This window comes from Octodon degus, unplaced genomic scaffold (genome assembly GCF_000260255.1).
Source record: "Octodon degus isolate 3935 unplaced genomic scaffold, OctDeg1.0 scaffold00063, whole genome shotgun sequence".
Taxonomy (NCBI): domain Eukaryota; kingdom Metazoa; phylum Chordata; class Mammalia; order Rodentia; family Octodontidae; genus Octodon; species Octodon degus.
In genome coordinates, this window is record NW_004524639.1 from 7425694 (window position 1) to 7443208 (window position 17515).

A 17515-nucleotide genomic window follows, 5' to 3' on the forward strand; every position below is an offset into this window, starting at 1 on the left:
AGAGAGAGAGAGAGAGAGAGAGAGAGAGAGAGAGAGAGAGAGAAAGGGGGCTGGTGAGATACTTCAGTAGCGCAAGGGCCTGAGTTCAATCCCCGGTTTTGCAAAAAAAAAAGAATGAAAGAAAAAAAGAGAAAGAAAGAAAAGACAGACAAATTGTTGAGGGAGGGAAGAAAGGAGGGAGAAGTTAAAAGGATGATTTGTTATGCACCTATAGCAACTCCTCACAAGGAGTGTAATTGTTGTGTACTACAAACATGTACTAATCACATTCTTCAAAATAAAAAGAAATTAAAATTGCTGAGACCCTTCCATGACCTGCTGATTCAGAAAGTCTGGAGGCGGGACTTGGTTACTACTTTTTTTTTTTTTTTTTTTTTTTTTTTGCGGAACCAGGATTGAACTCAGACCCTTGCACTTGCCAGGGAAGCACTTTTTCTATTGAGCTATCTCCCCTGGTTGCTACATTTTCACAAATGCTGCAGGGGATGCTGATCCACTTTTCTGTTTGAGAACTACTATTCTGCAGGTTAAACCTGGTCAGTTGCCTCCTACTTTTTTGTATCTCTGATGCAAAACTATGTTTTACTTTATTTTTTTGGGGGGGGGGTGATATGGAGAATTGAACCCAGGGCTTTCACATGGAGTGATGTCCCCAGTTTTTTGGTTTTGCTTTGACATTCATTTTGAGGTATAGTGTCATTAAGTTGTCCAGGCTGGGCTCAAAGTTGTCGTCCTTGCCAAGGATATATATATAGTTCAGTGGCACAATGCCTGCCTGGCAAGCGCAAGTTTCTGAGTTCAGTTCCTGGTACAAAAACCCCCTCAAAGTTGTCATCCTCTTGCCTCATCTTCCCAGAGTACTAGTAATAGAGGCCTGTGCTATCATGCTAGGCACTTGCTCCATTTTTTTAAATCACTGAAAAACAAGAACAGCATTTTCTGGGCATAGTGGTACATGCCTGTGGTCCTAGTGCTCTAGAGGTTAAGGCAGGAAAATGTCCAGTTGGACCCCTACCTAGAAAACTAACTTAATAATAAAGCAAGACTGTCTGAAAACAAAACCTGAAAGATTATTGGGGATGTAGCTCATTGTGAAATCCCTGGGTTCAGTGCCCAGTGCAGGGGGTAGGGAAGCAACAGACTAGTATTCAATGATACATAAAAAGTATACGCAATTCAAATTTTAGTGTCCATAAATAAAATTTTATTGGGACATAGCTGTGTGCATATTGTCTGGGTGCTTTCATGCAACATTGGCAGAACTGAATAGTTTCAGCGGAGACCGACTGGCCTACAATGCTGAAAATATTTACTATTTGATCCTTACAAAAACAAAATTGCTGCTCCAGTTCAGTAGTGGACATTCATGAGGACTAATGACAGGGAAGGTACTGAGACCCACTTTCATCTGAACACGTCAATGTCCTCCTGAAAGAAATCTGTGTAAGGGCTGGGGAGATGGCTCAGTGGAATAAGTGCTTCCCTGGCAAGCACAAGGGCCTGAGTTCAATCCCCGGTTCCGCAAAAAAAAAAAAAGAAAGAAAGAAAAGAAAAAAAAAGAAATCTGTGTAAGTCTTAGTTTCTACATGCAAGTGTTAGGACCTTCGCATCATTACACAGCTTGTCACAGTTTTACTTGAAAATAGCCTTGTATTATTCTGGAAGGGTACCAAGTCTTTGGTGGGCACTTTAAATTTTGTTTTTCTAGAAACTATTTCATCTGAGATTCTTCAGTTTTGGGGGAGAAGATAAATTCATTTATGAATTTTTTTTCTGATTTTGTTCTGAGCTTCAACATTTCTTTCTTTCTACACAAGACTGTGTGAAGTTAGATTGTCTTGCACAGTTTGAGCCAGTTTGTTACTCCTGAAATGGTCATAAAGTCCCCGATATCCTGTGTTTCTTTTTTGTCCCCCTGTACCTATGGATTCAACCAAACATTAATTGAAAATACTTTTCAAAAAAATTGTATCAGTACTGAGTGTGTGCAGCCTTTTTTCTTGGAGTTATTCCCCAAATAATTATTGCACATGATGAGTAATCTAGAGATGGTTTAAAGTATATAATGGGATATGTATAGGTTATATACAAATACTGCACATGAATTTTTCTGAAAGCTACAGATTTCCTCACAAGACAGCATTAAATTGTACTTTAATTTAATTAATTAATTAATTTGTTTGTTTATTTATTTATTTATTGGTGGAACCAGAGAATGAACTCAGACCCTTGTGCTTGCCAGGGAAGTGCTTATTCTACTGAGCCATCTCCCTAGCCCTAAATTATACTTTTAAAAACCCAGAAGGATCTGGGGAGATGGCTCAGCGGTCAACGCAAGGACCAGGGTTTTGGACATTACCACATGCCGTGCAGGCCCCACAACCCTGGGCATGCCATAGTAGCCACTGAAATCGGGCGTGGTGGTGCACACCTACAATCCTGGCATGGAGCAGGCTGAGACATTAGGATTGCTGTGATTCCTAGCTGTGTAGTGAGACCCTGTACCAAATAAATAAATGATTTTTTAAAACCAGCAAATTTTCTGGGGAAAGGTTTATTTCGGATTACAGGTTGTAGAGATTTCGGTCTGTAGTTGGCTGGGTCCAAGGCAGGGTGGCATGGCAGGGCAGGCAGAAGGCAGCAAAGAGTAGTAAAGGTAGCAAAACCTTTACTACTTTGGTTTTGGTCACTGACCAATAAATGTCATGTAGCCCACTGTGCAGTAAGTCTCCTTCTACAATGCATTGATATTTAATCATAAATGTGTATTAACTGCTGTATTTTTATGTGTGTGTGTATGTGTGTCTTTTAATAAATTGTGTTCCTTTAGGCAACTTGTTCCAGCGATGGCATGTTCCACTAGAACTCCAGATGACACGACAAATGGCTAGCTCTGGTGCCTCAGGGGGCAAAATGGATAATACTGTGTTAGTCCTTATTGTGGGCTTATCAACAATAGGAGCTGGTGCATATGTAAGTAGAAAAGCAGCTTGTGCAGAGAAGCCGCTAAACAGCTCCCGCTGGTAGACTCAGCATCACTCTGCCTTCAAACTTTCGCAACTAATTCCCCTTTCCCCTTTTGAAAAAAATTCCAAAAAGCTTTCTTTAAAGTGCCTACTGTCTTAATATCCTGTGGGAGCCAATTTGAGAATGACAGTTTAATCTCATGTGGATTGATCTTGTGGATCCCTACTCTTTTAACTTCTCTTTTTATTCTTGAAAGCCACTATGTTTTCTTAGAATTGACTAACCCACAAAATTGTACCTGTTTTCTTGAATGTAACACTAACCTATGAATAAAGTAAAAATTCATTGCAGCTCCTTAGCACAATATTTGATTTTGATCCATCTGTCAAATATTTTATTTTTTTCCTCAGCTTGAGATTTATATTTAAAATAAAACCAACAGCAACAGCCATCAATGAAAAATATTAAGTATTCCTAAAAGGAAAACTATCCCCGGTTATCACCCAAAGACTAAGTTATAGAAGCAGGCCTAGTATCTCCAATTTTAGAATGGAATTTGTGCGAGGTGAGAAATATGCTGTTTAATTGTTGTATAGCATTAGCACAATACCTCCATAAGTGAACTTAGATCAGCTTAGCAGGTCACAGAGGAATTATTCTGTGGGTGTTTTTGCTTTAATTCAGCAGGGCTTACTGTGAGTAAGCAGCAAAGTCTGGAGTTGGATCATGAAAGTTTTTTTTTTTTAAATTATTTGTTACAGGGTCTCACTATGCAACTCAGACTCGTAGTGATTCTCCTGTTTTCAGCCTTCCCAGCACTGGGATTACAGGCCTGCACCACCCCACCTGGACTTGGTCTCAGGCTCAAAGGGGCTGGTGCCAGCGCAGCATGCAATATCAGGGATCGAACCCTGGCCCCTGCACTTGCCTAAGCAGACGCTTAGTCTGCCGAGCTATCTCGTAGCCCAGATCATGTAAGTTTGAATGGTCCAACTCTGGTCACTCCTACTAATACCCTTAGTTGAAGAATGCTGCATTTTCTGGGCATGGTGGTGCAGGCCTATAATCCCAGCACTCAGGAGGCTGAGGCAGGAGGATTGCTGCAAGTTTGAGAACAGCCTGGGCTACAAAGTGAGCTCAAGGCTAGTCTGAACTGCATAACAATACCCTGTCTCAAAGATCAAAAAAAAGAATGCTGCATTTTACTTACCAACAACAAATGATTAAAGGCCATTTCAGTGTTAAGTCTTGATCCATTGCTAAGACAGTGAACTTGTCTTTATTCCTTGGTCACTAGCTTAAGATAGGAGATGTGCATATATCTGGCTATCTGTATCCTCATACCTAACCTGACTCCCAAATGCACAAGAAGAGTAAGTAGCTCTTGCCAGCTGTTAATCAAATCAGAGTAGAAAATAGATGAGATCTGTCTGATAACTAATACTTTTCTGGAAGATACATTTTCCTCCAATCCTGGAGCAGCATTTTTTCCTTTATCACACAGAGTAACCAGAAATGCTTCCTTGCCTTTCTACTGAATGTTTCTTCATTAATGCTTAGTGCTTTTTCTATTTCCTTTTGTTTCTTTCCTGGTCTTATCTTCACCTACAGTTGTGCAGTGCCATCACCTAGGATTCCCTTCTAGATCACTAGCGTCTACAGGTGCTTCTGGGAAAGAAGGCAGCAGACTAGTATACTTCTTAATTATAGGAGCAACAGTCACGGGGGCAGGAGTTTGTTATGTAAGATACTTACACTAAAATATGTTTTGGGATAGGGTGGGTGAGACCATGGCACTAATGAAAACTTGATCCATTAAAATATAGTAAACATTCACAGCATGTGCTTCTTCTAGGCATTTATTGAAGGGACATTGTCATCCCTTAGAGTCCTCAGAGCTCACTCTTCAAACTATTGAAATCCTTTCAGATAGATCTAATATCATAAATGTAGGACCGGGATATAGTTCAGTGGCACAGCGTCTGCCTGGCAAGCGCAAGGTCCTGAGCTTGATTCCCGGTAACATCCCCCATCATAAATTTAAAGCCAAATTCTCATCATCAACCCTTTCTTTGAAATGTTTGCCAATTTCATGCTTTCTAATCATGCTAAGTTATATTGTGCTTTAGTGCTGCATATCTAACAAGACAGTCTCAAAGAGTAAATGCTGAATAAGCCAATAAAGGTGACTTATAGCACCATTCATTTTGAATCACTTTAGGTTTTTGTGTTTTGTGGCCAACACTCTACTTTCACTGTGAAAAGGCATTTTATTGAATGCTTCTGAGGAAGTTCAAAAGCTATAGAAGTTGCAGCGTTCTCCCAATCCCCTAGCCACAGCCTCTACTTCAAAGTGAACTCACTTGGCAGTGTCCCTTTTGTAATCTTTTATTTGGTCAAACTATTGGCTGAAGTGGCGCGAGCTAACACAGTCATGTAGATTGCTTTCTTAAGTGCCTCTCATTTGTGAGTCAGATATTACCCTGTGAACCCTAACTTTTCCATTTCATGTCTCTCTCAGCTTTTCCCATCAGTTCTACCCTATTCATTCAAAAATAGATGTAAAGTGTTTGTGTTAGATATGTTTGCAACAGTGTAAACCTGTTAAACCTCTGGTTTGTGTTGCCATACCAGAGTTGCATGACCTCCATACAGTTGGCCATGCAAATTCTCTTGATGCAAAGCCACCAGCCAGGGCCAATCGCTGGTTGCTTTCTCCTGTCTTAGAAATATCTAAGAAGCACAAGTTCCTCTCAAGCCATTCAGTTAAATGCCTCATTGCCCTCTATTTGCCCAACACTGGTGGTAATAAAGCTTTTATATTATAGTGGCTCCACATTGAATGATAAGCTTTTGTCTAGGGGCTGGTGAGATGGCTCAGTGGTCTAAAGCACCTACTTAGAACAAGCTAAACTAAGCAAAGCCCAGGGACCACGGTTCGATCCCCCAGCACCACATGCCAGCCAGCCCCGCCCCCTGGTGGGCTGAGCTGGCCACACACACACACACACACACACAAATAAATAAAAATTATGTTTAAAAAAAAAAAGCTTTTGTCTACCTACAACTGTTATGAAGCTGTTTTATATGCTTTTCAAAACTCCCTGCCCCCCAACAATACTGGAGATTAAACCCAGGGCTTTCACAGTGAGCTATGTCCCCAGACCTTTTTTGTTTGTTTGTTTTGAGATAGGGTCTTGCTAACTTATCCCAGTGGGGCTCAAACTTATCATCCTCCTGCCTCAGCTTCCCACAGTGCTGGGATTATAGGAATATGCTACCATACTCAACTTTACACTTTTATTTTAGGTTTTAAGTTTTTGAGAATTTGATATGAGGTAGCTTGATGCTCATTTTCCCTCTGAAATTAGCATTAGAATCAAGAGAAATGTTAACTTAAAATCAGCATCCAGATTTGGTGAGATACACCTAAAAATTGTTTAGTATGTGTGGTAGTTCCTTGGACTGCCATAACAGTAGCAGAGACTTCCTGGCTTAAACACCGAAAGTTTATTTTCTCATAGTTCTAAAGGCTCAAGTACAAGATCTAGCTTAGATAGGGTTCGGTTTCTGGTGAGGGTTCTCTTGGTGGCATGCAGCCAGCCACCTACATGCTGTGTCTTCCCATGGTTGGAGGCGGAAAGCTTGCTAGGTCACTCTGGTGCCTCTTCCTCTTTAAAAGGCACCAGTCTTAATAGGTCAGGGCACTGCTATTAGAATTTCATTTAACCATAAGCACCTTCTGAAGGCCCCATCTTGAACCAGGGAGATAGCTCAGAGGCATAAGCACCTGCCTGGCAAGCATAAGGTCCTGAGTTCAGTCTGTGGCACCAAAACAAACAAAAAAAATTAAAAATAAATGAAATCCCCATCTCTCTGTACTCTCGTGTTAGGGGATAAGGATTCAACATGAATTAGGAGAGGACATGAATGTTTAGTTCTTAACAGTGTCCTGGCATAACTTTTCCCATTTGAGGTAATAGTCCCAATTTCACCCGACTACTTTAACACTTCCTGGACTGGGAGCTTTGTGGTCTGTCCATATCAACCCATACAAAAAGATTTGTGGCTTTAAAAAATATTACTATGACCAACAGAAAGAAATACATTTTATCTTGCAATCCATTATATAGCTATAAAGACATAAAATTTGAAACGTTTCAAGCAATGATCCTTTTGTTATATACTCCAGTATTTTCTATGTTTTTCTTAATGTTGGTCTTAACCGACAAATTGATGTAACGGCAGACTAATGGGTTGCAACCACAGTGTGAGAAAGATTGATTTGAACAATGGTTTTGCTGCTTAAAAGTAAATATAAGTACTTGATTGGCATCCATTTGCGTTTTTCTTGTTATGAATGTTTCCCTCTAGGAACTCAGGCAGATTCCCTAATCTCAACTCTCTATTCTTTTTTTGATGAACAGGGCCAAAGTGGCCTTTAGAATGTTTAGTGAGAGCCCGGCATAGTGGTGCGCATCTATCATCCCAGCGCTTAGATGGCTGCGGCAGAACAATCGCCATGAGTTCAAGGCCAGCCTGATGCCTCAAACAAACTATATTTGACAAGATTATTCAGGCCACTTGCTGTTTTTCTACTGATAGAATCACATTGCCTCAATCAGGAAACGACCTGTTAGGTTGGATAAACACCGTCATATCTATCTGTTTAGAAAAATTGTAAGCAATAATATATTCCATAAATTTCTTAATGTAACATATTTATGTCATTAATTGGAAATCTGCAAACTGGGAATAGGAACCCCCTGAGGAAATGTGACTTTTAATGTCTCCGTCAGAACATTTAGCTTAAGAGCTGATACACACAGAGCCTCATTCTGTCCATTCCTCACTAAACCTCAGGCTGTTTCTTCCTCTGCTCTTCTGTTCCTGTGTGAAGTGATGGAGAAGTGGGTGTTAGCTGGGCTTCAGGCACTTTGGGATGTGCTCTCAGTGAGCCTCGGCCCACTATCCTTTCTGTTCACTCAATGAAGTCCTTGTAGATAAAAGTCCTTTCTTGTGTTTGTGCCAGGGATTGAACCCCTGGCCTCCTATATATAGTCTACCACTGGGCTGCTCCACCCTCAGGCCAAAAACTTTATTATTAAAACAAAAACTTAAGTATGATTAAACACTGGAAAAATAAATAAATACTGGACTGTTGTATGTGTAATCTGATGCCAAGATTTTGAAACATCTTCCTGAAATGAGTGTTCAGTGAATTGTTCATGTATTATTTAGTGGTAAATTCAAAGAGCAACTATTTCCTTTTAACATATAGTACTTGCTACTCCATTTGTCTCCTGTGTTAAATGTTTGCCAGCTGACAAATGTCAGTCTCAGCCCTGAGAGTCCAGGTTCCCTGGATTGTAGCATGGCACTCAATGAACTGCTCTCAAATGGGGTATCATAGGAATAGTCTTACAATATGTCTTTGATACTTCTCTGTCTTTTCTTCAATTCATTTATCTGGGATTTTATTTGCCATACACTCACTTAAATACCTGTTTATGGGCTCTGTGAAGTACAAAAACACAACAATGTTGTAACTTAAAAAGTTACTTTGTTTACCACTTTTCAAAAAGCAGCTCATAAAGCTGGGGAATATGGTTCAGTGGTAGAGCATTCATCTTACATATATATGGTCCTGGGTTTGATTCCCAGCACCAAATAAGTATAATTTAAAAAATAAAAATAGCCCAGTTCCATGATGCATACCTACAATCCTGGCTTAGGTAGGAGGATCATAATTTCAAATCCTATGTGGACAACTTTAGCAAGACCTTGTCTCATAATAAAAAATGTAAAACTGGCAATTACTCTCAGTGGTAGGTCACCCTAGATTCAAACCCCAGTATTGGAGAAAAATACATGATATAAAAATTATAATAAAAAGATCACTTAAATTCTGGTACTATATGTTATAAAACAACAACAAATTAGTATTAATGGTAAAATATTCAATTGGAAAGAGTAGAGAAGACACTACTATATTTATAATAGGTGTTTAAGCAAGGTGTTTGACCCTTAGTAAATATCTTTGTGGAGTATGGCAGAGACTCTGCCTCAGTTTAGAAACAGGAAAGAAAAGTTACTTTTTAAGAATGGGATACAGGGCAGGTGTGCCTATAATCCCAGCGTAGGTGGCTAATGCAAGAGGATCACCATGAGTTCATGATCAGCCTGGGCTACTTAAAGAGTTCAAGGCCAGCTTCAGCTACACAAGATCTCATCTCAAAAACAGCCAAAGAAATTTTAAAATATAGCATACAGGTGGCCCCTTTCCCAAGCACCTAAGTATCTGGCAATGCCTGGAATGTCAAGGGAAGAAAACCGATTTCCTACCTTCTACTAAGGGCCCCCAAGAGTATTTTCATATCTAGTGTCCAGCATAGTCTGGAACCCATTTCTGTAAGCCCATTTAAACATGATTTAAAGTTTAGCCCTGTGTAATACTTAGTAGTAGAAGAAATTATTGCTTTGTCTATACTTTGAAAATTAAATAGGAGGGCCAGGGAGATGGTTCAGTGAAATAAGCGCTTCCCTGGCCAGCCCAAGGGCCTGAGTCTTATCACTGGTTCCAACAACAACAACAAAAAAAAATTAAATAGGAGAGGTCTTTATAGATAGCTTCAGATTATCTGGCACTGGCACAGTTTTTCATCTGCTTTTGCATAATCTTTCACACCAATTGTGTGTATGCTTGATTTTTTTTTTCTTAAGATCTTTGCCTTTAGTGATTTTAACATAGAGGAACTAACCTTGTGTAGACAAAAGCTTCTCATTTCATGAAAAGATGCTACTACTTTATGGTATAATGTGGCTGCATGATGAAGTAAACTTTCTCTGTGTTTGCATCTACAGGCCTACAAGACTATAAAAAACGATCAGAAGCGATATAATGAAAGAGTCTCAGGGTTAGGGCTGACACCCGAAGAGAAACAGAGAAGAGCTGCATTATCTGGTGAGCATCCCGTTAGCTCTGGCTATCTGCAATACAGAGGAAGTTGTAAACAGCTTGAATACTATGATTTCTAGGTATCTTATAGAAATGATGATGTCAGAGATTGTAAGCTCCTAGCAATTGAGGTATTACCCCAGAACCCAGAGGAATTTGTTAAAATATTTGGCTAGTTTTGAAAGCAGGTCTCTTTCACTGCTATGTTGAACACTACTGGTATCTGTCCCTGGGCCAACAGGGACCTCTGATGCCTTCATTATGACCTGTCTCCCTCCCCATTCTGTGCTTTTTCTAAAGGATTTTCAGGACTTCTCTAATCTCATAACTATCCAAGTTTCACTTCCTAAATTTTAAGAACTTTAATTGAAAGTTTAAATTGAAGGTGCTGTTTGTAGACTTAATCACCCAATGAAAGCCCTGTCGTCATGACAAATCCTTGAGTGTTCTCTTAAGATAATGATGCTGGTCATCGCAGCTTCAGCATCCCTTGTTTTTTGTTTTGTTTTTGTGAGTTTTTGTTTTGTTTTGTTTTTTAATGCTTGACTTTACTCTGCTGATCTCAGAGTTCCCTGGCTTTTCTTCCCTCAGTCCCTTCTCACCCTTTGCTGTCCTGTGTAGTGATTTGGTGAGAGACATTGTTGCTTTGTTGCCCATTCCACACACCCTCAGCACCACCCCTCCCCCATACCACAAATGAGTTTCAAGTATTATTATTGCAATAAAAGTGCTTTATGCTGGCTTTTCTCAAAAAAATATTTGGCTAGAATTTGGACTTGAGATTAAAAATGAGTGATGATTGGGCCGGCCAAATAGCTCAGTGGTTAAGTGTCTGCTTAGGCAGATGCAGGGGTTGAGGGTTCGATCCCCACTGTGCCTGCCAGCCCCGCCTCCAGGACTCACTGAGACAGTGATTGAGACTGAGTGTGGTGGTGTGCACCTGTAATCCCAGCACTTGGGAGACTGAAAACAGGAGGAGCATTGTGGGTCCAGTCTACATAGTGAGACCCTGTAGACACTATACTAAAATTTTAAAAATAAATAAAATAAAATTAGTGATGATTATGATTGCTTTTCTTTATAGTAGACTTGTTTTTGTCTGTTTTTGTTTATATTAGATTCTTAAGTGCCAAGCTTGGTAAGGGAAACTACTGGAAAAAAGCCATTTTTTTTTTTTTGAAGTGAGGAAAATGTTTGAGTCTGTTTTTTGGATTGTTTTGGTCCATTCGAGTCTTCAGAGATCTGAGTTTGTTGAAGTTCTGTTTGTTTGCCTGAAGCACATAGTCCTAGCCATCCCTTTCACTCCACATGATTCACTTCGTTTTTCCGAGAGGAATTTGTAATCCTTTAATAAGCCCCACAGTCTAAGTGTGCAGTTTGCATTACTTTCTTCCAGAGTAGCACTTCTTATTCTCAAGCACTGTATAATAATCCCTGATTGACCTCCTGCTTGTTCCCCCTTTATGGCTGACAAAAGGTGAAAGTGAACCTGCTATTTTTAGGGAGGTCAGCAGAACGTTGATGGGCATGGCAGAAACTTCTAATATGTAGCTTCTCATATATATAGATACTTGGTTTCCTTTTATTAAAATTGAAATACTGGTGGGTATTTCAGGCTCTTCACACTGAGCTGCATTTCCTGCCCCCTTTTTTTTCTCTTGAGACACAGTCTTAATAAATTCCCAAGCCTAGGCTCAAACTTGTGATCCTTTTGCCTCAGTCTCCCAGAGTACTGCAATTACAGGTCTACACTGCCATTCCCAGCTAGTATATTTTACAAACAACTAAATGTCTAAGTAAAGTTGTAGTTCTATACAGACCTCATAAATGATACTAGCAGCTCATTCACCCACCCCCTTTTTGATAGTTTCTTTTATAAAATGAAAAGAGAGGAATACTTTCTTCTTCCATCAGGATAGTATCAGTGGTGTTGTTTTGCAGTGCTGGCACATGCTTCCACTGAGCTGTGCTCCCAGCTCAGCAAGGGTGTTAAGCTTAGTGTAAATACTGTGTTTTCCTAGCTTTATATAAAGCATTGAGACAAGTACAAGGTAGTGTTTGTTTGTTTCTTTGTTTTGAGATAAGATCTGGTAATACAGTTCAGATAGGCCCTGAACTCATGATGTCGCCCAGGCTGGCTTTGAACTAATGGCAATCTTCCTGCTTCAGCCTCCCGTGTATTGGGAATACAGGCATGCCTTACCATACTTAGCTCTAGTCAGTTTTTCTTTAAATAGTGGCAAACAGTCATCTATGCCTTGAAGAAGATTTACCATCTCTGGCTATTGCTTACAGCTCCAGGAGAACAACCAGTTCCTCAAGTCAGTGTCCCAAGTCATGTTCCTTTCCTGCTCATTGGTGGTGGCACTGCTGCTTTTGCTGCAGCCAGATCCATCCGGGCTAGGGATCCTGGGGCCAGGGTAAGTAAGGTGCACGGTATTTAGCTTGGCACCAAGATACATAGTCTATAAGCACTTAGCTAATGTAAATACATTGACATTTGCCTCGTTGTAAATGACTTGGCTTTCATAAGCATTGTTATTTTTCTGTCTAAAGGTACTGATTGTATCTGAAGATCCTGAACTGCCATATATGCGACCCCCTCTTTCAAAAGAACTGTGGTTTTCAGATGATCCAAATGTCACAAAGACACTGCGATTCAGACAGTGGAATGGTAAAGAGAGAAGGTATATTTGTTTGTGTAAAATGGCCCTGCCTAGCACTTGCACCTGAACACAAAGAATAGATTAGGATTTTGGATTTTGCCCTAGAGTATGTGCAACTAGTAGCAAGGATAACTTGGCTGTATACTTGAGTCCACTATGGTATCCATTTGGTCCAGCTTAGTGGCAGCAAGCTAGAAAGAACATTCTGGATTCTGTTACTAGATCTACAAAGGATGGTAATTTAATGTTGGCCTCTGAAATACTAATGCTTCTTTTTCTGAGAACTTTAGATTAGACTTCACTGGTGAAGTTCAGCTTGGCCTGTGTCATTGCTTCTTTATTACTTGGCTGGACATGACTTATAAAAGCTAAAAAAGGGCCAGGGAGATAACTTAGTGGTCTAAGCACCTGCCTGGCAAGCAGAAGGACCCAGGTTCAATCCCAGGTACCGCATCCCTCCCAGGTACCTTGTGCTGTGCAGGCTTCTGCCCCAGACAGCTGAGCTAGCCACTGCAACTAACTGGGCCTGGTGTCACACACCTATAATCCCAGTGCTGGGGAGGCTGAGACAGGAGGATCACTATGAGTCCGAATTGTGTAGGGAGACCCTGTACCAAATACATAATTTTTTTAAAAAACAAAAAAACAATTCAATGGCACTTTCTTTGACACCCTAGAAGGCATTCTGAGTTGTGAGTGTAAAGTGCGAATACTATAAGAAGACCCTCTTTACCAGAATATTTGCACAAAAGTCTTGGAGGTACAGGTCTAGAAGCCTTTTCTTTAGACTCCTTATATCTCTCAATTCTGACAGGATGTAGACTTCATTAATATAAGAAAGGGATCAGAGAATTGAGGGAGACAGAAGGGAGAGTAAAAGTGATCAAATACAATATGTTTATGTACTGATCCCCTTTGATGAATGTATTGTGCATCACAAACATGTACTAATTTTTAAATGGGAAGAAGAAAAAAGATTTCTCAATTCTAGTAACATGCTCTTTGGTTTTACATTTTTTCTCATTAGTGATCCCTTAAGGAATTAAATTTTACATACTTATCTGCCTCGCTATCCTGGTTCATTTGCTAGTGGGATACATGCTTCTAATTAAGTTAGCCACTCCTAAACTAATATATCATAATGAACTCTGGGCGTGGTGGCGCACACCTGTAATCCCAGCACTTGGGAGGCTGTAAACGGGAAAATCACTATGAGTCCGAACTAGTAGTGAGACCCTAAACACCCTGTAGACCCTTCCCTAAAATACAGATTAAAAAAAATAATAATGAACTGTAGTTTTATGTTTTTGAGTTGAGGTCTTGCTGTTTCCCAGGCTGATCTCAAACACTGAGGCCTAAGAAGTCCACCTACTCAGCCTCCTGAGCAGCTGGACTACAGGCACACACCAATGTGCTTGGCTTGTTTCAAACAGATCATCTAGGAACTAGACTTTGTTTTCCATGGATTGTGAAAAACTGATCTTAGTGGCTAGGTGAATGACAGCCCTTGGGTATCCCTATCTGTCTTGTTCTTTGAAATCATCCTGCATCTAGAGCCAAGTTTCTTGACCTCAGCACCACTAACTGACATTTGGAACAGAACTTTTTGTCAGGGGTGGACTGTCCTGTGCATCACAGGCTGTTTGGTCATTTGTTTTGAGATAGGTTCTATTTATAGGCATGCTTGAGCTCATTATGTAGTCTAGGCTGGCTGCAAACTGACTGCAGTCCTCCTGCCTCTGCCTCCAGTTGCTAGGATCGTAGCATGAGCCTCCACACCCAGCTTTTTATCATAGGCTGTTTAACAGCACCTCTGGCCTCTACCCACTAGATATCATAATTATAGCCAAAAATGTCTCTAGACATTGTCATATGTCCTCTGGGAGTATGTTGGTGGCCAGTTTAGAACCACTGATCCAGAATACCTCCATTTAGTAAGTCACAACCAAGAGTTAGTCCCAGAAACTTCCTCTGGAAAATGTTCCTACGTTTTCTCCATGATGGACTTGTAATTTTACTAAAGATATAGGGGAAACCTGTAGTAGTTTCAGGTGCTCATAACATTTTCCCCTTCTTTTCCGTACAGTATATATTTCCAGCCACCTTCTTTCTATATCTCTGCTCAGGACCTGCCTCACATTGAGAATGGTGGTGTGGCTGTTCTCACTGGGAAGAAGGTAAGCTAGTAGGCTGCTGCTTTTATCAAGGCCTACGTAGATGTCAGCCTGCATGTATGGTGATGACTACATCTTTCCTGCCATTGTAGCTCATCAAAGAGGGCCAGGATTCTTCAAGGATTAATACTGCTCAGGGTGTCTGGCTGGGGAAAGCACTAGAATGAAAGCCTCCGGGTACTGTGCTGACAGAATTTTCTCAAGGATATCAGATGTCATAACCTAAAAGTGGTCACCATTTTCTCTTTGCTCTCCTGCCCATCCTACTTCTTTCTCTTTTTCCATATTAACTTTTCCCTGGGAATTTTTTTTTCTTTGCATTTTCATCATTTATGGAAAACAAACATCTGTGTGATATGTACAGGGCCAGCTCCCAGGTGGGCAGCGGGCAGGGCCAAGCTGGGTGGAGCAGAGGCAGCTTCTCTGGGATTATTGATCACATCAAATCAACGAATGTATATTGCTACAGGAGCAAAGTCCACAGTTACTAGAATCCAAAGCACAGGTAGAAGGGCTCATCTTTGATAGGAATAGCCATATTCCTCCCAGAAGGGGACATTACATGGAGAATGTAAAAATATAGGTCAGTAGCAAAACATTCTGCATTAAAGGGTCCTGTATGTGCAAATAGCACGTAGGCCCTGCCCTCTTGTGGTTTGCACTGCTGCATAGGAACATGGGCAGATGATTATAACACGTAGATGTATAGAAGATAGAGATGCGGTGTGTCATGGGAATTACTGGGAAGAGTGCCCAGTAAAGTGATGGAATCAGGGAAAGCTTTATGGAAGAAAAAAAACTCATAGAATGAGAAGTCTCTGGAGGTAAAGAAGGCATAAATTAGAAGAGAAAAGAGCATTCAAATAAAGACCACTCAAATAAAAATGAAAAGCATAGACTCAAGGGTTTGGAAAAATAAAAACAGGTAGCCAGAAAATTTGAGTTAGGGAACTACAGGAAACAAAATGCAAAGTTGTGCAAGAAAAACATGGTTGTCTCAGTTACTCTGCTCTTGTTGCTGGGACAAATACCCGACAACTAAAATGAAAGAAGGAAAGGTTTATTTAGCTCACAGTTACTGGAGGGTTCATTCCATACTCAGCTGGCTCCAAGGCAGAGCAGCACATGGCAGAGAACAGCCTTTCAAGGCAGTGGGCAAAAGTAGCTAGCCTCTCTCCCTTCCTCACATTGTAATGCAAATTACCTGCCCCAGGGCAGGTGCAGCATCCACACCTACAATACTCAATCACAGGCTTTTTTACCAAGATGGTGCCAAAGGGGAAGAAGGAAGTCCCTGCCCCTCCCAAAGCTGTAGCCAAAGCCCAAGCTTTGAAGGCCAGGAAGGCCATGCTGAAAGGCATTCATAGCCACAAAAAGAAGAAGATAACAAACTGTTACCCACTTTCCGCCATTCCAAGACACTGCGACTCCGACTCCAGAGGCAGCCCAAATACCCTCAAAGAGGGCCCCCAGGAGAAACAAGCTTGACCACTATGCCATCAAGTTCCCTCTGATCACAGTGTCAGCCATGAAAAAGATAGAGGACAACAACACACTCGTGTTCATTGTGGATGCCAAAGCCAATAAGCACCAAATCAACCAAGCTGTAAAGAAGCTCTATGACATCAATGTTGCCAAGGTCAATACCCTAATCAGGCCTGATGGCATATGTTCAGCTGGCTCCTGATTATGATGCATTGGATGTTGCCAACAAAATTGGGATCATCTAAACTGAGTCCAGCTGGCTAATTCTAAATATATACTTTTTTCCCAGTTTAAAAAAAAATCACAAACTCCAGAAGCTTTGGGGGAACACCAATCGATAAACCATAGCAATGGTCATTACAGCTTACCTTGTGCAAGAGCTGGAGCTTGACCTGCAGTAGCAAGCTGTTGGATTTTAGATGAGAATAAGACACTTGGAATAAGTTTTCAGTAGTTACTGTTGGCTGTGACAAGGATTGCAGGGGAATAAGACCAGAGAGACTATTTTAAAGAGTTTTGCAATAATCCAGGTGAGAGAAGATGAGAGCCCAAATTCAGATAGCATCAGTGATGATGATAAAGTAGCAGAAAAAGCTAAAGTTATATAGTATCTATTCTGGTCTCGCACAGTTTTAAATGTTTTATGTATGTTGTCTTTTATCTTCACAATCTTACGAGGCAGGTTTGTTTCTGTTTCATAGAGAAAGAGAGGGTTTTTTAAACAGTATGTACAGGGTCTCACTACACGGATTGGACTTGAAGTGATCCTTCCTGTTTTTCGGCCTCCTAAGCACTGGTATTACAGGTGCGTGCCATCATGCCCAGTCTCAATTAACTTCTCAGTGTGACCCAGGGGTGGGGCCGGCATAGCAGGCAAGGGACTGAACCTCTGACCCCTGCATCTGCCTCAGCAGGCACTTTAATCAGGTGGTTTTTCTTAATAAAGAAATTGTACAGGGCCAGGGAGATAGCTCCATAGAATAAGTGCCTATCTGGCAAGCACAGGGTCCTGAGTTCAATCCCTGGTACGGTTAAAAAAAAAAAAAGGACACATTGCTATTTTGGGCTAGGGAGATGGCTCAGTAGAATAAACACTTGCCTGGTGACCCAACCCATGGGTTAGTCAACGAGGACCCTGGAAGGGGAGTGGGGATGAAATAGGGACAGGAGACACGAGAAATGAAGGCAAGACAAAGGTTCTGATCAAGCCTCGTGTATTCAAGGAAGTCTCAGAGAATTTATAGGAAGCGGGGAAGAAGAGGGAG

At 40.9% G+C, this 17515-nt stretch overlaps 1 protein-coding gene across 1 annotated transcript in view; it reads left to right on the forward strand.

Moving 5' to 3' along the window:
- Positions 1–17515, forward strand: part of Aifm1 (apoptosis inducing factor mitochondria associated 1) — a 44330-nt gene that overhangs the window by 10333 nt on the left and 16482 nt on the right. The window contains exons 2-6 of the mRNA XM_004634505.2: positions 2831–2973; positions 9832–9931; positions 12221–12345; positions 12482–12612; positions 14678–14768. Of these exons, the coding sequence (XP_004634562.1) occupies positions 2831–2973; positions 9832–9931; positions 12221–12345; positions 12482–12612; positions 14678–14768 (590 nt within the window). The remainder of the gene's footprint in view (positions 1–2830; positions 2974–9831; positions 9932–12220; positions 12346–12481; positions 12613–14677; positions 14769–17515) is intronic.